At 50.2% G+C, this 24,404-nt stretch overlaps 12 protein-coding genes across 12 annotated transcripts; 7 read left to right on the forward strand and 5 right to left on the reverse strand.

The window, feature by feature from the left end:
- Positions 1-573: 573 nt before the first annotated feature.
- On the reverse strand, positions 574-971 carry Aspvir_008570 (putative NADH-ubiquinone oxidoreductase 14 kDa subunit; the record flags this gene model as incomplete). The annotated part of the gene is made up of 2 exons (XM_043271738.1): positions 574-815; positions 938-971. The coding sequence occupies 2 exons, from the start codon at positions 969-971 to the stop codon at positions 574-576; spliced, it is 276 nt and encodes a 91-aa protein (XP_043127673.1).
- Positions 972-1,379: 408 nt separating this feature from the next.
- Aspvir_008571 (BOD1/SHG1 domain-containing protein) lies at positions 1,380-3,768 on the forward strand (the record flags this gene model as incomplete). Its single annotated transcript, XM_043271739.1, has 4 exons — positions 1,380-1,595; positions 1,657-2,911; positions 2,964-3,560; positions 3,620-3,768. 4 exons carry the CDS (start codon positions 1,380-1,382, stop codon positions 3,766-3,768), a joined length of 2,217 nt encoding a protein of 738 aa, XP_043127674.1.
- A 309-nt stretch (positions 3,769-4,077) lies between these two features.
- Aspvir_008572 (eukaryotic translation initiation factor 4E) lies at positions 4,078-4,837 on the reverse strand (the record flags this gene model as incomplete). Its single annotated transcript, XM_043271740.1, has 2 exons — positions 4,078-4,310; positions 4,375-4,837. The coding sequence occupies 2 exons, from the start codon at positions 4,835-4,837 to the stop codon at positions 4,078-4,080; spliced, it is 696 nt and encodes a 231-aa protein (XP_043127675.1).
- Positions 4,838-5,842: 1,005 nt separating this feature from the next.
- On the forward strand, positions 5,843-6,683 carry Aspvir_008573 (NOPCHAP1/New4 family protein; the record flags this gene model as incomplete). Its single annotated transcript, XM_043271741.1, has 2 exons — positions 5,843-6,397; positions 6,462-6,683. 2 exons carry the CDS (start codon positions 5,843-5,845, stop codon positions 6,681-6,683), a joined length of 777 nt encoding a protein of 258 aa, XP_043127676.1.
- A 379-nt stretch (positions 6,684-7,062) lies between these two features.
- Positions 7,063-8,855, reverse strand: Aspvir_008574 (guanosine diphosphatase; the record flags this gene model as incomplete). Its single annotated transcript, XM_043271742.1, has 3 exons — positions 7,063-7,120; positions 7,179-8,517; positions 8,576-8,855. 3 exons carry the CDS (start codon positions 8,853-8,855, stop codon positions 7,063-7,065), a joined length of 1,677 nt encoding a protein of 558 aa, XP_043127677.1.
- Positions 8,856-9,390: 535 nt separating this feature from the next.
- On the forward strand, positions 9,391-10,074 carry Aspvir_008575 (putative translation initiation factor IF3; the record flags this gene model as incomplete). The annotated part of the gene is made up of 1 exon (XM_043271743.1): positions 9,391-10,074. The coding sequence occupies one exon, from the start codon at positions 9,391-9,393 to the stop codon at positions 10,072-10,074; it is 684 nt and encodes a 227-aa protein (XP_043127678.1).
- A 503-nt stretch (positions 10,075-10,577) lies between these two features.
- Positions 10,578-12,144, forward strand: Aspvir_008576 (translation elongation factor Tu; the record flags this gene model as incomplete). Its single annotated transcript, XM_043271744.1, has 5 exons — positions 10,578-10,743; positions 10,798-10,826; positions 10,899-11,161; positions 11,222-11,901; positions 11,960-12,144. 5 exons carry the CDS (start codon positions 10,578-10,580, stop codon positions 12,142-12,144), a joined length of 1,323 nt encoding a protein of 440 aa, XP_043127679.1.
- A 1,934-nt stretch (positions 12,145-14,078) lies between these two features.
- On the forward strand, positions 14,079-16,940 carry sey1 (dynamin-like GTPase SEY1; the record flags this gene model as incomplete). The annotated part of the gene is made up of 4 exons (XM_043271745.1): positions 14,079-14,176; positions 14,290-14,745; positions 14,834-16,578; positions 16,645-16,940. The coding sequence occupies 4 exons, from the start codon at positions 14,079-14,081 to the stop codon at positions 16,938-16,940; spliced, it is 2,595 nt and encodes an 864-aa protein (XP_043127680.1).
- Positions 16,941-17,437: 497 nt separating this feature from the next.
- On the forward strand, positions 17,438-18,522 carry Aspvir_008578 (uncharacterized protein; the record flags this gene model as incomplete). Its single annotated transcript, XM_043271746.1, has 2 exons — positions 17,438-17,645; positions 17,750-18,522. 2 exons carry the CDS (start codon positions 17,438-17,440, stop codon positions 18,520-18,522), a joined length of 981 nt encoding a protein of 326 aa, XP_043127681.1.
- A 455-nt stretch (positions 18,523-18,977) lies between these two features.
- On the forward strand, positions 18,978-20,076 carry Aspvir_008579 (acyl-CoA thioesterase; the record flags this gene model as incomplete). Its single annotated transcript, XM_043271747.1, has 2 exons — positions 18,978-19,115; positions 19,171-20,076. The coding sequence occupies 2 exons, from the start codon at positions 18,978-18,980 to the stop codon at positions 20,074-20,076; spliced, it is 1,044 nt and encodes a 347-aa protein (XP_043127682.1).
- A 1,496-nt stretch (positions 20,077-21,572) lies between these two features.
- Positions 21,573-22,907, reverse strand: Aspvir_008580 (NADH:flavin oxidoreductase/NADH oxidase family protein; the record flags this gene model as incomplete). Its single annotated transcript, XM_043271748.1, has 1 exon — positions 21,573-22,907. One exon carries the CDS (start codon positions 22,905-22,907, stop codon positions 21,573-21,575), a length of 1,335 nt encoding a protein of 444 aa, XP_043127683.1.
- Positions 22,908-23,300: 393 nt separating this feature from the next.
- Positions 23,301-24,399, reverse strand: Aspvir_008581 (uncharacterized protein; the record flags this gene model as incomplete). Its single annotated transcript, XM_043271749.1, has 6 exons — positions 23,301-23,387; positions 23,439-23,561; positions 23,608-23,637; positions 23,693-23,773; positions 23,873-24,091; positions 24,157-24,399. 6 exons carry the CDS (start codon positions 24,397-24,399, stop codon positions 23,301-23,303), a joined length of 783 nt encoding a protein of 260 aa, XP_043127684.1.
- Positions 24,400-24,404: the final 5 nt, after the last annotated feature.

Here is a 24,404-nt window from a genome sequence, read left to right on the forward strand (position 1 = left end):
GGATCGGAGAAAGGTCTCCAGGAGGCAAACTTGAGAGTCGGAGTAGATCATCACATCTGAATCTAACATTCATATGTCCAGTCTAGTGACTACAGTAGAAGATAGAGCCAGAAACCGGGGTATTTATCACACTACTCCGTAATGGCGGGTCAGTCAACAGTGAATGTATCATTCACTGACCTAGGTTGGATCGAACTTCATAGAACTAGACAGACCAACACAAGGGATTGCTTGCTAAATTATATATATCGTCCTCTAATGCCTGGCATTCAGTCATTTTGATTGGATGCTGTGCTTTAGTGGAAGTGTCAGGTCATATACTGCAGAATAATGTGCAATTGCAGTTAATATAAGAGTAATTGGGGTAAATCTTGCTCATGAGTCTTAGCTTAAGCCATTTCTCGTTCTCAAAGTCGCTTCTAATGTCCGATCTTTGTCGAAAAATGGCCACAAGGCACGGAAAAGGATGGCGTTCTGCATTTTGGTACAAGTAATAGGGCGTTCTTTCAATCCAGTAAAACGAGACCCCGCTGTTGCCTAGCGTATCTCCTTCAATAAACAGACGTTGTTGTTTCACGATGCTGCAGCCAGAGCGCCTGCCTCCAATGTTCCCTCGCGTTCATCCCGTCTCCGGCGCTTCTCCAGAATTGCTTCCCGTCGTTGAGCGAGAATCTTGAGCTGCCTGTCCTCAACACCCTGTAGCCAATAACCGAAGCTTCCACCGACGCCGGCGAATAGAGGGTACACCCAGAGAGACTCCTTGGCGAGAATAGGGCGCATCTCGATGCCGAGTTGCCAAAGTCGGACGGCAATGCCTAATGAAGGGAGAAGTTAGAAGATGGTCTTCACCGGTTTGACAAAAGCCGACAGAAATAGGGGGATCTAATTGCCAGTTTCCTGCTATTGAAGGAGATATCATTTCCGGCTGGGCACATACCGAAACCGCCCCAGAAGAGGACTTTGTGAACCATTGTGTTTGTAGTGGATGCGGACTGCGCGGATTGAGATAAGGAGGGGTCGCTAAAGCAAATTGTGCCCCGAAGAAGCCGCTGTGGTTGAATGAAGACAATTGCTCTAGGTTCAAGCCCGGACAGAGACACAATGGGTCACGTTCAGCGGACAATCGTGAGGTTGCTTTCCTCCTCTCTCTTACTCAGGCCCGCCGAATCACCGAGCCGCAGTTCGCAATCTGCCCGGATCATCGTTCCTCCGAGTCCGGCGCCAACTTTCACTGAATCAGGAAATAGTTAGAATCGCTGTAACAAGAGGTATGCCAACATTAATTTGCGACGCGCTTCACTTCGTCCAAACCAGTTTCGAATGCCGCTCGGCGGCGCCTGGTTACGTGCTTCTCAATTTATTAATCTGATTATTTCATAATGGCTGGTCCAGATGAGATGTCAGATGTCCAACCCACTGGTGTCAAACGGCCCTTGCTCGACGTCGAAAGTCTACAGCGAAAGAAGTTTAAGACGGAAGAGCTGCCATTGACCGCGGCCCAACACACTGTGATCGAGGACCTACTGCACGCTTTTAAGAAGAAAGGAGGTTTTGATAATGTTCGCAAGAAAGTCTGGGCTGAATTTCATGACGGAGTATGTTAGATTGATCTTGAAATTATCGAAACATTCTCTAACTGCCGAATCTCTCATGTAGGAAGCAAGAGCGGAGTTTACGAAGTTATTGATCGAACTAGCAGAGTCGGAAATAGATCGCGAACCGGAGCTTCTTTCCCGTGAACGAGGAAAAGCTGCGACATTGATAGAGGGCGCTGTCGATCGGAGCGACGTCTACAAGAAAGCCGAAAAGCTTATTGATGCGCTGGCCTCAAACCACCTGCAGTTCATCTTAGATTCTGTCAGGGACATTCGCCGTCAGCAAGTCGGAGACGAGCTCGCTGCGAAAGAGGAGCAAGCCGGCAATAAAACAGACGAGGATTTCGCTGCGCAGATAAGAGCTAAACGTGAGATACGCGGACGAGAATGGCAGGAGACGGTGCGCAAACAGAGAGAACTTGAAGAGCAAGAAGCTCGTCGAAAGGCCGAAGAGGAACGCAAGAAGCGCGAGATCGAACGCCAGAAAGAGGAGGAAGAAAGGGCAAAGCGGAAAGAACGCGAGGAACAGCGACGTGCAGAGCGTGAGCGTCAGCGGGAAGAGGAACGGCGACTTGAAGAGCAACGAGAAAAGGAACGACAGGAAAGATATGAGCGCCGGAGACGAGAAGAGCGCGAAAGATACCGTGACTGGGATCGATCTAGGGACCGTGATCGCAGTCGAACTAGGGACAGAGATAGAGACAGAGACAGGGACAGGGATCGAGAGCGCGACCGTGACCGCGCTCGCTCAATAGGCTACCGATCACCGCGATTTCGCGATTCGAAGAGAGAGAAATCCGCTACTCCGAAGGAGCCAACGCAGGCACCTCCGCCACCTGGGCCACCTCCTGTTGCCGTGGATGATAAGTCGTTGGAAGAGGCCGCTCTCCAACTGCTGCTTAAAGAAGGCGAGGAACTTGCCGCTAAGGCGCGACAGAAACCCGAATTTGATTTTGAAGAAGCTGAGGCCATCGAGAACGGCCTTAAGCCCCCGCCGACTAAACCAAAAGGCGCAACGGAATCGAGGTATTCTATTACTCCATTGAAGTCCGCCAGTCCGTCTGTCGATGTGGATCAACCCCGAAGACGAGACTCGACTGTTGATGACCGTCGTCGCGCGCATCGACGTGACGGCAGCCGGGATCGCAGCCGTTCACGGAAAAGATACACACCTCGCATCGATGATGATCGTCGACGGGATCGATCGCGCGATGCTTCTAGTCGCCAGCGTGATCGTAACCCTGATGATAGAGTTGCCATACGCGATTTCAGAGCTAATCGATATGGCGACCGTAGCTACCGCCCTAACCGCAGAAGTAGGAGCAGGTCAACTGGTCGTGGTTATGACCGGGACAGGGACCGCAGCAGGGGTCGAGACCGAAGTGCTGAACGCGAGAAAGATCGAGCTCGAGATCGCTCGCGTCCAGCGGACGACCGGGACCGAGATCGAGATCGTGATCATCGCACTCGCGATCGCAGCAGGGATCGAGATCGAGATAGAGACAGGGATAGGGAGCGTGACAGGGACAGGGACAGAGAACGTGAAAGGGATCGGGACCGGGACCGGGACCGGGATCGGGATCATCGACGTCGCAGTTACTATTCCCGGTCTCGTTCACGACCTCGACGCGGACGATCGCGCTCCGCCTCTCGCGCCAGAGATCGAAACCAAGATCGAGCTCGAGACCGAGGCCGAGATGGAGAGCGAAATCGTGATCAAGAACGGCACCGAGACGGAGACAAAGAACAAGACCGAGGCCGGGTCCGAGAAGGAGACCGTAACGGCGAGCGGGGAAGATCCAAGTCCCGCCTTCCGAATTCCTCTCGAAAACCGTCTCGCTCGCGACGGCGTTCCCCCGGCGCTCTTGACATCGACCGCTATGTGCCCCCAACGAGCCATCGGAGCAGATCCCCTCGAAGGCGGGTCCGATCTCCAGAACGTCCTGAGCGAGATGATCGTCGAGGGTTCGTGGAGATTGATCGGTACATACCCGGCAGCGAGCGGGAACGTGAAAAGGCTCGAGACGGGGAGAAAGAGAAAGAGAAAGAGATACATAAAGAAAAGGAAAACGAAGAACGGAAAGATAAAGGCGCGGAGCTTCCTGATCGCGGAGCGGATGACCGCGGAGTACGGAAACTTAGCACCGGTCAAAGGAGAAGCAGAAGTCGTTAGATACTCATCCGTTTCCGTCCAGCGTGATGACCTATCAAGAGCATCTCGTCTGTATTGTATCCTATATCATGTATACTACCCTACATTCTGGTCATCTATGATAAAAAACCTAATGGTAATAACGATCAACAGCAACGCATACTGTCAATACTGCTGTCCCGTTAAAGACGTTTGAGGAGCATCAAACGGTTGTCGACCGAAGGGACTCTTCAGTATCACGCTGGAAATGAAGAGAATAAAGACTACACGTCTTATACGCGCTGCAGAAAGCGGTCGGAGGTCAGATCGGGATCTGTGGGACGTAGACGATCAATAAGAATTCGCTGCGACAGCCTCCTGATACCCATCATTCTCATCGTGTCGTTTATAGAAATACGAGTTGCTACCGGAACTGGTGGGCCGCAGCTCAGGCGATAGACGGTCGATAATGGTTTGCTCAAGGATCTTGATAGAGCGTTCGTTCGTGCCCATCTTGTTCCATACGGAAATCATGTTGGAGTTGAAACGGGCAGAGGTGGAAACACCAAGGACATGGTCATGTTCTACGGAAAGCAGTCAGCTCGAATGTCTCGGATGCTCGCGAACACCGATGAGCGGATTACGCGCCTTTCTCCAAAGCAGCCTGGAATTCGTTTGCCATACAAAGAATGGCAATCTCGTGGAAGAACTCTTGAGCCTTGCTCTTGGGGACCCGAAATTTCCAGCAACCACCCTTGATGTTCTCTGGGTCCTCCCATACCGGACGGACGCCCTTCCGGAAAATATGGACTGAGTCTCGTAGGCGGATCTTATCCCAAGGATAGTTGTTGTAGACGCGATAGAAAGTGGCAATGTCGGCTACATCCTCATGCAAGACATACAATCGGTTGTCATAGTCGGTGGATTCTGAGTGCTTGTCATACCATACTGTCCAGTGGTATTGGAATGGCAGTGGGCGTAGTTTTCCGAGGATGTTCTGATGAAGCGACTTTCTCGTGGAAGAGGATGAGCACTCCGTTGCTTTTTGTGTTGGAGAGCTTTCGTCTCTTATAGGGCTTTGGTCGTCGACGTGTAGTTTGGGCACGCTCATCTTGTGGTGCTGGAGTTGTGATGAGTTGTAACGGCTGATTGAGCGAAGCTGCTATCCAAGAAGCGTGTTAATGCCCCTGGGAGATACTTTAGCTCTTTGTCATCAGGATAGACTGGAACGACCGAGAATGGTTCTTCATAGAAGAGCCCCTTCAACCAGACTAGCTGAGGCGGATATAGTGTAGTACGTTTGAGAAGCGAATCTCCTGTATCTTGAAGTTAGCACGACATTGAAGAGAATAGTTCCTTGTAAATATATGCAAGACGACAAGTCGCCCAAGGAACCTGAGTCTGAAGCTATCTGAAACACCAGCTATATAAAGGACAGGTCGGGTGTGTGGGGGGATGATTGAGGATAGTTGGGGTAAAGTGAGCGCCAGGTTAAAGGACATGCGATACAAGTGAATGAACGTACTGATACAAAGACTATGAAAATATATCCTACCCACCTTGAAAAATTGAATTGGATATCTTCAGGAGAAACTGAGAATACTGAAACAAGCAATGAAAGCACGAAGACCGAAACAAAGAGCCAAGTCTTGATGAAGAAAGATCAAGCAGAGCTGATTCTGCAGGGGAAAGCGGGGTTGGTAAACAGTCAATTAAAGGAAATACTTATTATCAACAGCTGCTGAGGCTCATCGTCAGATTATAATCTGACTTAATATTATTAGCAGTCACCATCATGAAGAACTAGGGGCCCAGTTTCCCATTTGCCCGCTTTGATGGCTGCAGGAGTCGCAGCTCCAACCAGGTCATGGAGATGCCACCATGTTTCTTTCCTTATGTGACTGGATGATCTTCACTCTTTCTCCTCCATGACCCATATTCCACATGGCGCCTGCAATTCTGCACGCGATCGAATTTCATCACATCGTCTGATTCCGGCACGTTGGCGCTGATTCGATCCCCACCGCCTGGCGCGAAACGCCCTCTAGGTGTTTAAGCGGGTAAGAAGTTGGGGAAGAATTCAGCAGAACCAACCGACGACGACGAACGACACAGAATGGAGGACGGTGTCAGGAAGCGCCTACGAGCTGACGAATCCCAATCCCTATCATCCTTCGACGAGACATCGCCCTCTAAACGAACTAGAGCCAGAATTGTCCCCACTTATCGCAATGACGATAAGGGCCTGCCGACGAATTCATCCGCTGCAGACCATGGCGCAAAGAAGCCGGAGAACCCCCGCAAGATAGCTTCCACATCTAGCGAAAGTGAGCAGAACGATGATGATGATGATTACACTTCCTCCTCTGGCTCCGACGGCGACAGTGACAGTGACAGCGATAGCGGCAGCGATGGAGATGGCGAAAATGAGGATCAAGAAGCCGATTATAGTTCCGACCAGGCAGGTTCTTCGCTACCACACATTTCGGCGCAACAGAAACCTCGGATACACCGCATGACAAGGGAACCGGATCTTCTCTCCCGACTTTCTGCATTTCTGCCGAAGATGAAGAGTGCCAATGAGGACCTACAGCGAGAGATAGCCGCGGGGAGAGGCAAAGATCTACAACTGGACGAAGTGGAGAACCAGGAGGGCCAGTACATTGAAATGGTGGGCTGAATCGATTCTTTCTGGTTATGATTGAGAACATGAATGCTGATATTGCCGTCCCAAGAACCTCGGACTAGGCGTTTTGGAAGAGAAACGTGCTGACGGCAGTAGCTCTACTGATGAAGAGCTCGGCGACGGTCCAGAATCTGCAAACGATGAAGATGCTGCAGAATTGGATACTAAGTTGCAGAAAGACTCCGATATTTTGGATATACTGATGGGCAGGAAGAAATCTTCGGATCAGAAGCCCACGATTCAAGAATTGACTGAGCCACGATCTTCGTAGAACATCGCATAGGCCTGGCGTTGACGGATTTTTCAGTTGTGACACCACGTTACCAAATTCAGTTGGCTCCATCTGTGTTCTTAAACAAAAACCTTTTTTTCTGCTCATTCATTTGAGGTAGAAGTCAATTCTTCTGAATGTATCTAACAATCAGTAAGTCATTTTTTATGCACAGTCACAGGTATAATATTCTGGTACGGTTCTGTGAACCGGAGAGCAGTCGCCCGCAAAGAACAAAATCAGTGGTCTAGTACATCAAGAATCAGGCGATAATCGACAGTCAATGGTCTAATGTATTTGCACGAAGGAAGAAGCAGAAATACAGCCAATGAATCCATGGCAATTAAGTAATTAAAGCATGACATAGCAGCATCATCCATTATGAGATTTCCTTGATCCGGCAAGTCCAGCCAGATTCTTGGCTCAAAAGGGGCAGACTGAAGGGAGAGACGTTAGCATATACAGTAAACATTTCCCGTTTTGTCCTTATCTTACCTTGCACCGAGACACCATCCAAGTTCTCTGTTCTTAATCTTCTTGGCAATCTTCACCTCGCGAGTCAGGGGCATTTCATAGCCAGTGTGGAGCAGACTCATCATGAAGTTCAAWTCCAAGCACCACTCAGGCCGATCACGAAGCTCTTTCAGGGCGCCTTCGATGCCTGCAAAGATGCCCCAGCTATCTTCGCCACCACAAACGGTCGACGTCAGCTGATGCAATTCATCCAAAGTGAACGAGTCAGGCATGCCCAGAGGCTTTGTACGGTCGTAAAAGTAAGAGAAGATATATACGTCTTCCCTGGCGAATGTCTTCTCAAGCGACGGCTGGTGGACGCCGTTGAAGGAGCAAGGAGCAAGGGTGCATGCAGCCTCCTTGTTCAGATTCTTCTCTGCAAGACCACGACATTGAGCGGCGGCAGACCCCACCTTTGGGCCAGCCATTGTAACCTGCACTTCTGGAGCGAGCCTGTGTCCTTCCGGAAATTCCAAAGTGACATTCTTCTCCATCCCGGGCCCGATACAAGGGTTAGGGATTGGCTGCTTAACCCAGGACAAGTCATTGGGACTGGACGCGAGCATACTCTCAACGATGGATTTGTGAACGGCTTTGCGCGCAGCCATGAGACCGTAGCCAAGGTGAGAATGCTGATACAGCTCGAAGTGTCGGCCACCGAACTGGAGATCGTACTTGTGATCACCTTCGGCCAAGCGCTCCGGCATGCCGCCCGACTTGCTCTTCGAAAATGTGGGCTGGAAAACAATTTGCGTAGAACCTCCACCAAGGTCAAAGACTGCGGCAGTAGGTGTTTCGTCAGGACCGCCAATCTTTCCGAGAAGGTAGTTCGTTGTGATCCAGGCATAGACACCCTCGTCAGAGCCATCCATGATTTCCACCCCTCCCTTCTCTTTGGAAACCACAGGGAACGGATAAACAGTCTCGAGGCGAGTCCGTACCGCGTCCAAAATCTTCTGGCTCATCTCCGGGCCAAGCATGCGCAATCCGGCTGTGGCCTTTACAGCAATTGGCGAGCAAGACTTGTACTCATCAGGAACATTCTTCATTGCAACCTCCATGAGAGGATCAAGGCTTTTGGCTGCTCCTTCAGCATCCTCCTTGTAAGAACTCAGCCCGGAGCCGCCCTTCTTCGGCTCAGTCTGGAAAAACACTTCGTCTTCAAGTTCGGGGGAGGGGCCGCAGTTGTTAAATCGATAGACGTGAATTCGAGATCCTTGGCTTCCGGCATCGATCATAAGAGCATACTGAATCAATGGCTTTTTGGGATCATGGGGCTTTAAACACTTTTCTTTGGCGGGAGCACTGTTGCTTGGTCGTACTGAGTACATAATGAGTTATCCCGATCAGTAAGTTATAAAAGGGTCAATTCAACTGACCTTGAGGAAAGCTCGGGCGCATAGGCCTTGATGGAGAAATCCAGAGCAACATCAACAACAGGGCTGCCACAATGGCGCTCGTCTTTAAATAACGGGATCTCTGAGTCTGTGCCATTTTTGCTAGTACTGAAGAGCGTCGCTGCTTCGACGATTTTTGCGGACTTTCCACGAGTTCCGCAGCTCGGGGAGTCTGCGAGTTGGATCGTCGATAGGGACTCGCTTCTGAGTGTATGTAGGATACTGTAGTTTGCAGATGTCGACTGTCAACTCCAGTCGACATGCGAGCAAGGCCAAACAGACAAACTCAAGTGGCGTTCACAAAGAAACGCTCTCAGTGCTTTTTTGACGGGGCTGGGAAAGAGAATGAGAGACTAATTAACGACTAAAACGAGTGAGGATCATTGATCGATTCATCAGACGCCTCCGAACGAGCCCAAAGGAGATCGTGGAGGATGAGATGAAATAAGATCGATGTCAGAAATATGGCGGAAAGTCAGGGGAGAGGAAAGTCCAAGACAGAGACGAGACCCTTGAAACGATGGCATTGACCCACTCGCTGTGGCGGTTGTTCCCCATCTGCTGTGGCTTGGCTTCCTGCATGCGTCCAGTGGGTAGAACAGTCGTGGGATCAACTTCAATGAAGAGAGGCGGGTATCTACTCCTTATCCTACACCGATCACTCTTTGTTTTCACCTAACAATCAAGATAAGTCGCACATATTTTCCATTTCCTTTGAATATACGAATCTTGGGTATCCCAGTTGTTCTTTCGCTTCCTGCCACCGAAATCGCCGTGCCATACGACGAATAGTCGACATGAAGCACACACGCGGCCTAATATCAATAACACAAGCACTTCGCCATACCTTCCTGGCCCCTTTCCAGTCCACCCATGTCCAGTTTCTACGCTACAATTGTGCTTTACGAGGAACACAATTGAGGTTCCTTCAGTCTTCTCGCCATCTTCCCTCACAACAATCAAAACAGAAACAGATCAGAGATGAAGATATTCGGTCGGAGTATATACAAATTGTCAACGAAAATGGTGACCTTGAGCCTGCCATGAAGCTGAGAGATGTGCTACGCTCTCTCAATCGCTCTGAAAACTTCCTCATACAAGTGTCTCCAGCCCTTCCTGACCGCCCACCAATCTGCAAAATCGTGAACAAAATGGCCATGCGTGAGCACGAGCGAGCTAAAGCCAAAGCTGCTCATGCCACTAAGACAGCAGTAAAGCAGATTGAGTTGAATTGGGCCATTGACAATCATGATCTGGCACACCGCTTGAAGCAATTGACAAGCTTCCTGGACAAAGGTCGACGCGTGGAGATCATCCTGACGCGGAAAAAGGGTAAACGGGCACCCACTGTGGAAGAGATCAAGAACGTCATGGACAGCGTCTTTCAAGCTACGAAGGAAGCGGATGCGATGCAGATCAAGCCCATGGAAGGGGAACCAGGCAAACATGTTACCTTATTTGTGAAAAAGAAGGACAATTGACATGTCTTCGCCAGCTTGCAGTTCCCTAAGTTATATTTGGCGTACATAAACATTGATAACCCTCAGCGAAATGTCATGTATAGTAACACTCCATTACTTCAAGCCTAACTAAGACCAGAAGGTTACTTGGGTTCTACGGAGTAGATGGAAGAGCATAGAGAGGTATCAGCTTGGCAATTGGATTCTTGCTTCACCATATCAGTCCTACTTGGCTCTTCTGTCCATTATATTAGGAGTTGAGAAAGCCTGTGTAAATGACCATTATTGCTATTTAAATATGTTTTTGCCTGCTGTTCACGTCGTGTCTTGCCTATCTAGGTAGATATCTTGAATTCCAGCAATCCCGCAGCTGTGATTGGGCAACTTATGACTAAGCAGTCTCCCCTAAATTTTTCGGGGTTCCGATGGAGAACTTCTCGACCATCAGTCCGGCTCCATTTCTTCCTTTCCATCTGTTTGCTCTTGTCTCTTTTTGTCTGTCGTTCTAGTCCGGGGCAGTCATCATGTCGAGCATCTCCAGAACGGCAAATCTTCTCCTGCGCTCCAGCAAGGCTTCTTTGCTGCGTCCTCGCGCCCTCAACCCCGTGCAACATGTATTTGGCAACAACAAACTAGCTGCTCGTGGCCTGGCTAGTGCATTTGAGCGCACTAAGCCTCACGTTAACATTGGTAAGGAATAATTTTTCATTTGAACTGACCTCTTCCACTAACAATCTTGTATAGGTACCATTGGCCACGTCGATCACGGCAAGGTAGCTCCGAAACTCCCTTCATGCTTCCGACCTTCCCGCGCCTGTCTTGTACATTGCTCACACATTCTTTAGACCACCTTGACCGCTGCTATCACCAAGCACCAGTCGGAGAAGGGCCTTGCCAACTTCCTTGAATATGGTGCCATTGACAAGGCTCCTGAGGAGCGCAAGCGTGGTATCACCATCTCCACTGCTCACATTGAGTTCTCGACGGACTCCCGACACTACGCCCACGTCGACTGCCCTGGTCACGCCGATTACATTAAGAACATGATTACTGGTGCTGCTAACATGGACGGTGCTATTGTCGTCGTTGCTGCTTCCGACGGTCAGATGTAGGTAGAATATCTTGGGACATATGTGGTAAAACGAATTGCTTACGTTTCCTCGAATAGGCCGCAGACTCGTGAGCATTTGCTGCTCGCCCGCCAGGTCGGTGTCCAGAAGATCGTTGTTTTCGTCAACAAGGTCGATGCTATCGATGACCCGGAGATGTTGGAGCTTGTTGAGCTCGAGATGCGTGAGCTGCTGAGCAGCTACGGTTTCGAGGGTGAAGAGACTCCAATTATTTTCGGTTCCGCTCTCTGTGCTCTCGAAGGACGCCGTGACGACATTGGTAAAGAGAGAATTGAGGACCTCTTGAAAGCCGTTGACACCTGGATCCCCACTCCTCAGCGTGACCTCGACAAGCCTTTCTTGATGTCTGTCGAGGAAGTGTTCTCTATCGCTGGCCGTGGTACCGTCGCTTCCGGTCGTGTCGAGCGTGGTATTTTGAAGAAGGACTCTGAGGTTGAGATCGTCGGAGGCTCTTTCGAGCCCAAGAAGACCAAAGTCACCGACATTGAGACCTTCAAGAAGAGCTGTGACGAGTCGCGTGCTGGTGACAACTCTGGTCTCCTCCTGCGTGGTATCCGCCGTGAAGATGTCAAGCGTGGTATGGTCATTGCTGTTCCCGGCAGCACCAAGGCTCACGACAAGTTCCTCGTCTCCATGTACGTCCTGACCGAGGCCGAGGGTGGTCGTCGTACTGGCTTCGGTGCCAACTACCGTCCTCAGGTCTTCATCCGTACTGCGGGTAAGTTCGACGTAACGTGTCCAGATTTTCCAAGAGATATAGGCTAACGGTTCATCAGACGAGGCTGCTGACCTCAGCTTCCCTGACGGCGACGAATCTCGCAGAGTCATGCCTGGTGACAACGTTGAGATGGTCCTGAAGACCCACCACCCTGTTGCTGCTGAGGCTGGTCAGCGCTTCAACATTCGTGAGGGTGGCCGCACTGTCGCTACTGGTCTGATCACACGTGTCATGACCGAGTAAAGGGCCGGTTCGCAGATAACCACGAGGCATGACCGACTGACTGGCTGCTCTGTATTATAAGAAAAATTATACTTTCATTGTCCTTTTGCTCGCACCTTCTTGCAGCGCGGGAAACGGCAAAGGTATCTATCAGGAAGGTTTGCGCCGGCGTTTTTGAGTCAATGTCCATATAACTTTATTGTATTGAAAGCATGTAGCTGGATTTTGTTATATCTCTCCTCCTCTATTCTATGTCCTAGATATGAATAAATGATGGCTATGGATAAATTGAGAATCTGGCTCCAACTACGGAGGCGTGCACCAAAAGTGTTGACGCACGCTAGTAAGCTTGGCTGTATCCTGCTGACGCAGCCCCCTAGTAATTTATATGGCAACGCGTCCAGAGGGAAAAATCTTTGTTTACATTCTAGTATTCAACTCTTTGATACTATCCAAACTCACTATTCTTATTAGATCTATTGCCTACCATGCCTAAGAACGGTTATCATCCAATTGAATTGCGCATTCAGATACTGGGGCTTATATCCTGGGGGGTAGAAGCTAAAGATATTGCTACTAAGCTAGAGGTTCCTATTCGATCTATCCAGAAGATGATACAACGTGCTAAAGACCGTGGATTCAACCCTGGAAGCTGCGAACGCGTTCAAATGGAATATGCTGAGGATGCTAAACGATCTGGCCGGCCTAAGGAGATAACGCCTGAGAAGGAGAAAGCCATTATTGAATCTGTATCCAAGGACCGCAATGGAAGGTATGGTTCAACGGCTTCTAGATTGGCCAGGGAATTCGCCTGATTTAAATGCTATTGAACCATGCTGGCCACTTCTAAAGAGATAGACCACTATCCGCGGAGCCCCTCGAGATAAGAAGACTAGGAAAGCTATCTGGATAAAGGCATAGAATCAGCTTCCTCAGGAGAAGATTCAGCAATGGATTGAACGCCTCATGCGCCATATCCAGGAGGTTATCAAGCTATAAGGAGGGAATGAATACCAAGAGGGGCGAGATAGGCCTAAGCATGACCAGAAAGGAAGATGAATTAAGGGACAGCTATCTAGACGTCAAGATCTAGATTGGGAAGATATTGAATAGCTTCATATCCATAGATTCATTTAAATATTATTCCTTCTGGACACGTTACCATATAAATTACTAAGGGGCTGCATCAACAGGATACAGCCAAGCTTACTAGCGTGCGTCAACACTTTTGGTGCACGCCTCCGTAGGTGTCTTTTAGTGCGAATATAGTTCTAAGAAGATACATCCAAAACACACATCTATCTCATTCATATATCTAAAGAACCGCGGTTGTCCCACTGAGTTTCAATCTTTGTGGAAGATTTCTTCGAACTATTTAATCCCCTCAAACAGCGGCAACTGTCAAAGATGTCAGTTTCGTCTGAAAGATATCGTGCGAAGTGGCGAGACTCACATTGGAAATGTGCTGATGGCGGTGCAACTACTTAGGACGTGACACCAACGCTAGGCCAAAAAGGGGGCCTATGGTCCCGCCTCGAGCTTGCACTCAGGCGGCCCCCAGTGACGAGTGACGAGTGACGAGTAGGATCATAACACCAGCCGAACACCAGCGAGCCTCTCTTACCTCGGGGCTTAGGTTGTTTGATCATCGCACATGAGCCCGCGCGGAGAGTCTTGTGATTGTCGAGTCCATTCGTCCTCTTTTTATTTCCCTTGCGTGGGTATTTACATCATCTGCAATCGCTTATCCCACAAGCAACATTGCTCGTCATTACAACTCGCCACGGTCTCCGCATCTTGACGATTCCCCAGCCGCTGCTCAGTGGTCTGTGGTACTCTGTCGCACCTTCTTGATTTTCGCAACAACGAAAATCTCGACTTTGTCAAAGGAATTGCCGGCGTCTCCGTCGTATTCTTCATCTCCCGACGGCTGACCTCGTACTATCCTGTTCACCATGGCGACCAATGGTCATTTCGCCTCGATTGGCGTCGACAATGACAAGACAGCGTACGAACATGGTGTGCAAGTAATAGACGAGAATAAGGAGTTCAAGTACGTTTCTTCCTCATGCTCTCACCGACTCAAGCTGTTTGATTTCAATGTCTGTTTGACATGGTGAGAGTGCCAGTGGTGGAGTCAATGAGCTAACAGTCCACAACTCGCAGCCCCAATATTTCAAAATATCTGAGCCTCGAAAATGTCACTCCTGCTGGTTTCAACTATCATCTCATTTCCGTCTTTGGTTCGCAGTCGACTGGCAAGTCCACGCTGCTGAACCATCTCTTCGGCACGCACTTCTCCGTCATGTCCGATTCGGAGCGACGCCAGACAACCAAGGGTATCTGGATGTCGAAGAACAAGAATGAAGGGGAGGCCGCCCCGAACCAAACTCTGCGCATGGCGGATAACATTCTCGTCATGGATGTTGAAGGAACGGATGGTCGTGAGAGAGGAGAAGACCAGGACTTTGAGCGCAAAAGTGCTCTGTTCGCCCTTGCTACGAGTGAGGTGCTTATTGTGAATATATGGGAACATCAAGTTGGCCTGTACCAGGGCGCGAATATGGGTCTGTTGAAGACAGTCTTCGAGGTCAATCTGCAGCTCTTCCTGAAGGACAAGAAGTATGTGTTCTGGTCATACGTTTAGTTTGACCTGACCCCGGTCTTCTAAGCCCATGCGACTATTTTACTGATTACTTTGGTAATGCAGCACCACTCACCGATCACTTCTCTTCTTTGTGATCCGTGATTTTGTTGGCACAACGCCTCTTAAAAATCTACAGAAGACATTGATGGAAGACATGTCTCGCCTCTGGGAGTCTATTTCGAAGCCTCCTGGCCTTGAAAACTCCAGTGTTCATGATTATTTCGATTTTCAATTCTATGGACTCCCTCACAAAAGCTACCAACCCGAGCAATTTGTTACCGAGACTAAGAAGCTTAGCTTGCGATTCCGCGAAGGCCAAAGAGACCCCAGTATGGATGCGCGGAGAGGCGAGTTCTCCGAGGGAGGAGTCTTCCTTCCGGAATATCATCGGCGGATCCCCGCGGACGGATTTTCACGATACGCAGAGGGCATTTGGGACCAGATCGTGAATAACAAGGATCTCGACCTGCCTACGCAACAGGAGCTACTTGCACAATTCCGCTGCGACGAGATCTTGAGAGAAGTGATGATAGCTTTTGATGAAGCTATTCTCCCATTTGAGGAGAAGCAGTCACAAGCCACTCGTCTTGGTGAGCCGGAGGTGCTTGGCGGTTTGGGTGCTGCGATGCGATCATCACGGGCCAAAGCTGTCAAGAACTTCGAGACAGAAGCCAGCAGGTATCACAAAGGTGTCTACCAGCGCAAACGGGCGGAGCTTGAAAACAAAGTCGATACCCGTCTGAAAGCTCTTCTACAAGGTCAACTTAACGCCGCACACAAGTCGGGTATCAACGAATTCAGTGAGGCAGTCTCCTCCGCTGTGAAGTCAGGCCAAAAGCAGGGTACTGGTTACGACTTTGCTGAAATTGTCAATGAAGAGGCGAAGAAAGCCATGGCCAAGTTTGAAGATGTGGCGCGCTCAACTGTGGTGGAAGGCACCACTTGGAGTGACTATAAGCAAGAAATGGCCTTGTATGAAAAGGAACTAGCGGAAGTTAGCGGAAGATTACGCAGAGAGGAGATGCGTCGCTTGGCCAATCGCGTTGAAAGATGGGTTCAGTCACGTCTGGGAGAGTCGATCGGGCTTGAGTTCAACGCTTTGGGATCTGGACGCGCAGGAGGAGGTGCTCCGGAAACAGGCGAGAGGCCTCTTGAGAAGGCTTTCTGGGATCGTGTGTGGAACGTTTTCGTGGAGACGGTGCTTGATGCCGAGCGTAGGTTCACGGACCGCGCCAGCAGCTTTGATGCCAGTTTGGAGGAAGTGGATGTCGGTCTCTGGAGGCTCCGGAGGAAGTCCTGGGGTGTCTTGCGCGCCAAGATCGATGAAGAGATGACGGAGGGCAATCTTTTGCTGAAACTGCGTGAGAACTTTGAGGACAAATTCCGTTATGATGATGCTGGGGTACCCAGGATCTGGCGACCAACCGATGATATTGAAGGCATCTATACCCGCGCACGCGAATCAACCCTGACTTTGATCCCCCTTCTTTCGCGCTTCCGCCTGGCAGAGACGTCGTCCCCGCCCCCTCTTGATCGCTGGATAGGCCACACTCCAAGCTCTGCCACTCCGGCAGATGAGGAAGATTTACCGCCCATCGGCGGTGTCGATGAGGAAGAGGGCAAGAGCTTGGACGAAGAGATGACGATTCTCAGTGAGGCTAAGCGTCAAGAGCTCACTGTCAGATTCAAGAAAGCCGCAGACGGAGTTTATGTCGAGGCTAAGAGAAGTGCTATTGGCGGCATGACTCAGGTACCCTTGTACTTCTACGGTCTTCTCCTTGCCCTTGGATGGAACGAGATCATCGCAGGTAAGTTTTCTATAGTGGAACTTCCAAACGAAATCAGTTGGGCTGATGGGTTGACAATTCTTTTAGTGCTTCGTAATCCGGCCTATTTCTTCCTCCTGTTTGTCTGTGCCGTGGGCGCCTATGTCACTTATCAGCTGAACCTCTGGGGCCCGATCATCAAGATGACTGAAGCCGCTTCGAGCCAGGCGCTGATGGAGGGCAAGAAGCGACTGCGCGAGTTTCTTGAGTCTTCCGATACCGGGCGGCAGGCCATCGCGATGTCGGCTGGTTCGGGGCGCTCTAGCGAGCAATACGAGTTGTCCGATCTAAGTAAGAAGGGCAAGGCAAGAACGTCAGCCGATGAGGACATGGACGACCTTTGAAGATGATATTCTGTAGACTTAGAGTGTATTTGTCGTTAGGGTTGGGTTTCTGTTCGAATACATAATTACCCAGGGACATCATGAGGGTCCGGTTAATGACAGCTGTTTTCCTTCGTTGAACTTTCGATTCTCATGCATCTTCGAGCTAGTATATCCAGTTCTTAGGGGCAGGCATAGTCATTGACCGCTCGTACGATAATCGGCAGTTGTGGGGAATGATCGCACCTCCGTCAGAGCGGAGTTGCTCCGACACTACTCCACCGTAGCTATGTTCCAGACTCACTACCAATGCCAGGTTCTTGCTTTATTGCTTTCCTTGACTCATGCTGAAGTGTTGAAGTCCATCCAACAAGACTCAACAATCTTCTCTTTCAATAACCTTTTGTCCGAATAAGCAAGTCTAAATATTAGGCAATTACTGTACTTGCCCTCTCGGAAGTCAACCCCGCACATCTATCTATACAACGTTGGTCTGAGCTCCGCTACTTCAACGCGCCATGTCAGGAATCAGCGACCTACCCGAAAAATACGATGATCTTCCTGACAAGCGACGGTTCTGGCCAGCAGCAGCAGGATCCGCAGAGGAAGGATTGGGAATGCTCCGGCTCTTGACGCCGGAGATTGTGGCCGACGCTGCGCGGACACAGATCCAGACGGGAGAGCGCGTTTGCCTGAACTGGGATTTAGAAAAGCTGGATCCTCCTGGTATGTGCTAGAGATCTCCCTCGCACGACCATGGACATGTACAGATCCATGCCGTCTGTCGTTCAGTTCTGACGACGGATCTTGTTTACTTACGTATTTGCCAGGATTCGGCCGCAAAGCGTTCGAACACAAGGTTCAATGGGTCGCTCCAGGTGCCGCTTTCGATGACGAGTACCATTTTAACCCGCAGCAATCCTCTCAATGGGACGGATTCCGGCATCACAACGCTCCTGCGCCAACCTCCGAAAATGCGGACCGGAAGCTGTTCTACGGCGGCACAACCGCAGAGGAGATTCAGGATCCAAACTGCAATCGCATTGGAATTGGGTACTGGGCGAAGAAAGGCATCGCAGGCCGCGGGGTACTCATTGATTACCTGTCCTGGGCGGAGAAGAGGGGGATTAGTGTTAACGCGCTGAGCCAGCATGTCGTATCGTTAGACGATGTGCTGGCCATCGCGCGTGAATGCAAGATCGAGTTCAAGAAAGGCGATATCTTCTTCCTTCGCGTTGGTTTAACCGGAACGTGGGATACGATGGACGCACAGCAGAAGAAGCAGTATAGCCTGCAGTCCACGCCCAAGCACGCGGGGATCGAGCAGAGTGAGCGTGTGCTGCGCTTTCTGTGGGACAACCACTTCGCGGCTGTGGCTTCGGATGCGGTCAGCTTCGAGGTGTATCCGCCTTTGAATCCTGAGTATGATCTACATCATCATCTGCTGGCTGGGTGGGGAATTCCGATAGGCGAGATGTTTGACTTGGAGGATTTGGCCGAGACGTGTAAGAGGTTGGGTCGGTGGACGTTCTTCGTGTCGAGTAGTCCGTTGAACTGTGCTCGGGGTGTTTCGAGTCCCCCTAATTGCATGGCGATTTTCTGATGCATTGGCATTGGAGCATCTGGATATCTAATTTTTACCTTAGGCGTCCAATAATACTGTTCTGAAGCAGGTTCATGCTGTGCACAAATACCATTGTACAGCTTATCTCTCTCAGAATGTTATCATCCCACGTGATTGTTATCGACACCTCGGCTCCCAACACTTTGGTCAATTCAACAAAGTCACCGTCGCTCCTCGAGTTTCCGCAGATCCGTAAGACGTATTTTGCACTCATTTTAATATGTTGCATAATGATAGTCACTCCTTCGGCTCCGTCTCCCTGAACGCGTACTCTAATCAATCTGGCATTGATTATATCCCCTTGATCTTACTCGACCGATCCGGGTTCCGGTCATTCCCTTAATTCTATATCTAATACACTCTCACCAGCTAATTTCCTTCGAAGATAATTCTGTTATAATTGATTCTACTTGGTTGCTTCATTAAACCCCATCATGGCGAATGCGCTGTCATCGTTGCGCCTCGAAAGCGTGCGCGAGCTGCTCTCAGCCATCTCACCCCTAATCTCATGGAAGGCGCTAGCCCTGCTGTTAGCAATCATTAACTTGAAGAACATGCCTCTTATTTGGCACGTAAGTACTCCGGATTACTCTTGACCTTATTGGAGAGTCGGTCTGATCCAAGTAGGCCCGTATTCTATATCACTTCTGGGGAAACATCCGATGGCGTGTCCAGGATCCCTATTTTCCCAAGGGGACACCCCTAGTCACTCACAGCGGGAAGCCGACGCATCCGGTATTCGTGTCGTACGGCATCTCATCCCGGGCTCCAATCCTGGAGACGGATTACAACCGGCACAAGTCCAATAGCACGTACTTTTCCGACCTGGACGTGGCCCGCACGGCCCTCGTCACCCGTCTATACAGCCCCGGAGCTTCAATCGTGAGTAAGGAACTCGACGCGGAGCTCCTCAAAGCCAGTCATCGGGACGGCATAAAGCCACCCAAGCGCAAAGCCATCTATGTGGCCCTGGGCTCGGTCTACTGTAGTTTCAAGCGCGAGATCAAGCCCTTTGAGTTGTACGAGATGGAGACCAAGGTTATCGCCTGGGACCAGAAGTGGATGTACGTTATGACATTCTTTTTCCGGCCCGCGAGCCGGAAAGGCGGCGAGAAGACACTCTTCGCGACTGCGCTGAGCAAGTACGTCGTCAAGAAGGGACGGGTGACCGTGCCGCCGGAGAGAGTCCTGCGGGCCAGTGGCTTTTTGCCTCCGCGGCCGGAGGGCTCTGCCGCGCCCGAGGTGACTGCCTCGACTGAGGCATCGGGCGTGGGGACACCGGTCAATGGAGAGGGTCTCACGGCTAGTGCTTCGGGTGTAGACGGGTCTTTAGTGAGGGAAGTGCTTAAGTTACGGGAGGAGGACATGCCGGAACCGAAGTCGCTGGAGGCGGAAAAGAAGAGCAACTCTGCGTCGTGGGACTCAAACGAGTGGACATGGGAGCGGATTGAGCAGGAACGGCTGCGTGGGTTGAAAGTCATAGAAGGATATTCGACGATGGATACGAAGCTGCACGAAGAGTGGCAGCGTTAATAGTTGTAATTTGGGCGGTGATGTTGTTATTTCTTCTGGCTTACTAGATATTTATTCATGTTATATAGACTAGACTTGAGCTGACGGGAATCAGACATGACATTGGCTTATACACGGCAACTCCCAGATACTATACATATGCACGACCAGGCCCAGCTGCGTGACATCTCAAGAGCTAAGATGAGATCTGACTCTAGTGCTACATCACACTTCCATAAAGAAGATATCATGTTTCAATCACTAGATAAAGCTCACTTGCAAAACTCAACGCAAGGCAGGCTGATCCATTTCATCAGTGCCAATCCATCCTCTACAGACAGTACTTGCATTGCAATTGGTGAGCAGCTAGAGATCACCTATTAATAATCCATTGAGGATCTCTTCACTGGGTCATATGTACAATTGTTATCCGCCGTAGCACATAATAAGGAGTGTCATACATCTAACCACTCAGCCAAAAAGGCGTCCAGACAACCATCTCTAGCTAGTAGGGATAGTAGTAGTAGGGGCAACACAGCAGGGACACAACAAGGAGTCTTACACTTGTGTCTTAGTCACAAATCCATAAGCTGAAGGTTTAGATGTCTCAGTCTACTAATCCTTACGAGCTAGATGTTTTAGTTTACAGATCCATAAGGATCACTCTCAGGGTATTGTATCTTACTGATCTATTGAATCGATAATTTCCCTTGCCAATCCAGGCTTATCTACCCTGACCAGTGGGTCCTTTACATTAGGTGCCTGTCGGTAGAGAAACACCTTAAAGAGCCGGTGCACCAAAAAGTCTTGACAAATAATGCTAGTAAGCATGACTGTATCCTGCTGGCGCAGCCCTCTAGTAACTTGTATGGCCATGCATCGCAGAGGATAATATTACAAGTACGGATAGAACTCATCCTTCCCTTATATAGCCTGGCCTTCGTCCATTCCTGAGAAGGAATAAGTCAAGAACCGCAGAAAGCTCCCAGGCATGTATTAAAGTTTAATAAATAGTTACATCAAGGCCATCCCATTGCATGTATACTCTTATCGTACTTTACCCAGTAGCTGGGACGACAAAGTCTACCATTGTCCTCTGCACTCGCTAGAAAACCTCTTCTCCAACCAGTCGGACAAGCCGGCCGTATTGATGAAAAGGGTCGCGTCTATTGGGGGTAGTGTAAGCCCAATGACACTGTGTGGCAAGGCATGCGCAAGCACAGAGGCCTCGCCACGGGGTCCAAAAATGGGATTAATCAATGTTGTGTTCCTTAGAACACTTTCAGAGATTAAACTGAAAAGAACAGATACTACACTTGATCTAAGCCAAAAGGCAAAGAGAGCTGGAGAAGAAAAGAAGAAAAAGTCTAAAGAGACGGGGGGTGGAAGGAGTATTTATATCAGAGGCGTGGTGGTCCGTGCGACGCTAGCGGAGTTGGCTCGCTTATTCTTTGGTGCCTCAGGCTGGGTGGGAGATATGGTTTGCTGTTTGACAGTCTGTAACCTTGGAAACTAGTCTATCCTCTATATGCTTCACCCTTGGGTAAATCGACATAGCCGTACAGGTTCATAGTAGCTGCATCCTGCTGCATCTTCTGACCCCATTCACCAACGTGCTTCATGAACATTTCCACGTTCTTCTCATCGCTCAAGTCGATTGGCTGCTCATCCTTGCCCACTTGCTTCATTTGCGTTCCCGCCGCAACGCTGGTGACTCCGAAATCCTGCTGATCAATCTTCGGTTCGATCGCTCCTGTCACCTTGCCATCCAGGATGTCGCGTGGCAAACGGATCTCCTGGCACGCAGGTCGAGCGAGTCCAACGCCATCCACCGTCTCCAAGGCGCCCACCATACCGGACGCCGTACGCAAGCCACCGGTCACGTAGCTCTTCGTCTTGCCCAGAACCGGCGTAATCAGGGATGCGAATTCCAAAAAGAACGACTCCCGCTGCTTGGTGGACTCCCTCTTGTGGCTGAACGCAAGAGACTCATACGTGCCTCCCGACAACTCGACAAAATCAAACTCATTCTCCTCCAAGATCCGGCACAGGTCACGCGCTTCTTCCGCGGTGAAGCCTCCAGCTTGGAACTCAACCGAATTGATCTTGATGCCCAAGATGAAACCAGTCGACGCAGGTAGCTCCTTCCGAATAGACTGGGCGATCTCCACGATCAACCGCGCGCGGTTTTCCAGACTGCCGCCATACTCATCGGTGCGGCGATTCGTCGTCTGCGACAGGAACTGTGCGAGGAGGTACCCATGCGCGCCATGCAACTGGATACCATCATAACCAGCCTTGTACAGGTACACTGCGGCATGAGTCCACCGCCGGATGAAGTCCTGGATCTCATCCTTGGATGCAGCGTGCGGCTTTGCGAATCGCATCCCCATGAGCTCCTTCTCGAGCTGAACATCGCTTGCGGAGACAGGGTTGGGCTGAAGCCTTTCCTCAGTTTGCCGGCCCGGATGACTGACCTGGCCGATGACCAGGCTGCCGTGTTTCTTGGCCTGCGAGGCCAGCTCGCGGAAGGCGTCGAAGCGTTCCCCGTGGAAGGGATTCTCCAGGTCGATGATGGGGTTGCCAGGGGCTTCCAGCTGGTCGTAAGCGATCATGATGTTGCCAGTAGAGATGAGTCCGTAACCTCCTTCACCCCATCGCTTGTAGAGATTGATCAACTCCCGACTCGGGACACCTCGCGCTTTGAGATCGGTGGGTGACCAGGAGGACATCCGCTCGGTCATGGCGGCTTTGTAGAACCGGTTGGGCGCCGTGCGCTTGCTAATGGGGAAATGTAATGGCTTGCCCAAGGGGGCGACATCGACGGGAGCTGAGTGGTATCTAGAAGCCATCTTGGTCTGTCCGCAGTAGAAAGATTGTAGGATTACAGCGTTGATAAGTTGACCAAGTGTGGTAATTTATTTGGCAATATTTACACCGAGGATTGCCCTACATTGGCCCATACTATATATACAGCGCAATCACAGCCAAAACCGTATTGCTTAAAAATCTATTTCAGAAATTGGCTCGGGATTTGCATCCTTTCGCCGTTGATCCCAGGGCCTGCTTGATTAACATCAACATGACATCACAGCCTCTGCAGGATACAGCCAAGACGAACAATTGTCTCCAGAACTTTCCTTGATTTACATACCTCTTATCGATAATTACAAATCAAGCAAATTTGTCATTATCTTGACATTTCACCATATAGCTAGGTTGTTTTGACTAGTGGAAACTGCTGATCATAGCAGATACAAGTCCTTCTCGACTGGTCGTCGTCTGGCCCTTTTCATTATCAGTTCCGCTCTGCGTTCAGCCCACATTTCAATCTGGAGTTCATCAGCAGTCTGTATGCTCAGTGTGGGACAACAGATTCCTACGTTGGTGAACTTGGACAACAGCCATGCAATGACCGTCAAGAGTAACAATATCCCCCCAACGAGCGGGTACCATCTCCAGGGCGGATCGTCTTTCAGTAGATCCACGTTCATTCCGAAGAGGCTCTGCGAGGATTAGACAGCTACAGCGGGGCAATGTCTGATAACTTACGGATGCGAACATAAGAGGGAGAAAGACAAACTATCACCAGTCAATAAATAGAACACAGGAGGGCCAGTTGCTTGGCCACACGTACAGTAATCCAGCTGATCCGCTTCAGACTCGTTGCCAAGCTGGTTGACCGATGCGCTTCGTTGATAGAGACCCAGGCGAACTCCTACCCAGACCAAGGCGTTAGTTCTGATGCTGGACGTGACAGGCTGATATAACTTGCTATCTGTAATAGATCTCGCATCGTCTGTTCTAGTTTATCTACTTGGTTTTGGATGTCTCGCTCCGCGGCGTTGATGGTCTGATGCATTTGCTCACTGAACCGACGAGTTTCGCTGTAGCGTTGATATTGTGAGACAAAGTGACGCGCCTGGCTGAGCTGTTCCTCCAGCGCCCCTTGAATTCGGGTCCACTGCTGCATATTCTCGGCAACTGCGTCGATCAAGAGGTCATCTTTGCCTCGAACGGTCAGTTGGTGGGAGCGCTAGCTTGTCAGCGTCGTTTCTTTAGACGGCTCATCGAATGAAGAACACTAACGAAGATACATACAAGGCGGCTTAGAGCGCTTCTGGCGTCTCGACAGAAATTCATCCAGTCTTCTCTCCACGTCTGCATGAATAGCCGAATGAACTCCAAGTCATTCTTGGGAACCCAGCCGAACGGCAGATTACTGAAGTAATGTATGGCTTTCGGAGGGACTTCGAGGACAGCCCATTCAATTGTTCGGAAGGTACCATTCTCATAGCTGGGGAATTTCCCCTCGTTGTGACCGCCAGGAAATGTATGAGACATTGTCA

Source organism: Aspergillus viridinutans, assembly GCF_018404265.1.
Source record: "Aspergillus viridinutans IFM 47045 DNA, scaffold_7, whole genome shotgun sequence".
Classification (NCBI taxonomy): domain Eukaryota; kingdom Fungi; phylum Ascomycota; class Eurotiomycetes; order Eurotiales; family Aspergillaceae; genus Aspergillus; species Aspergillus viridinutans.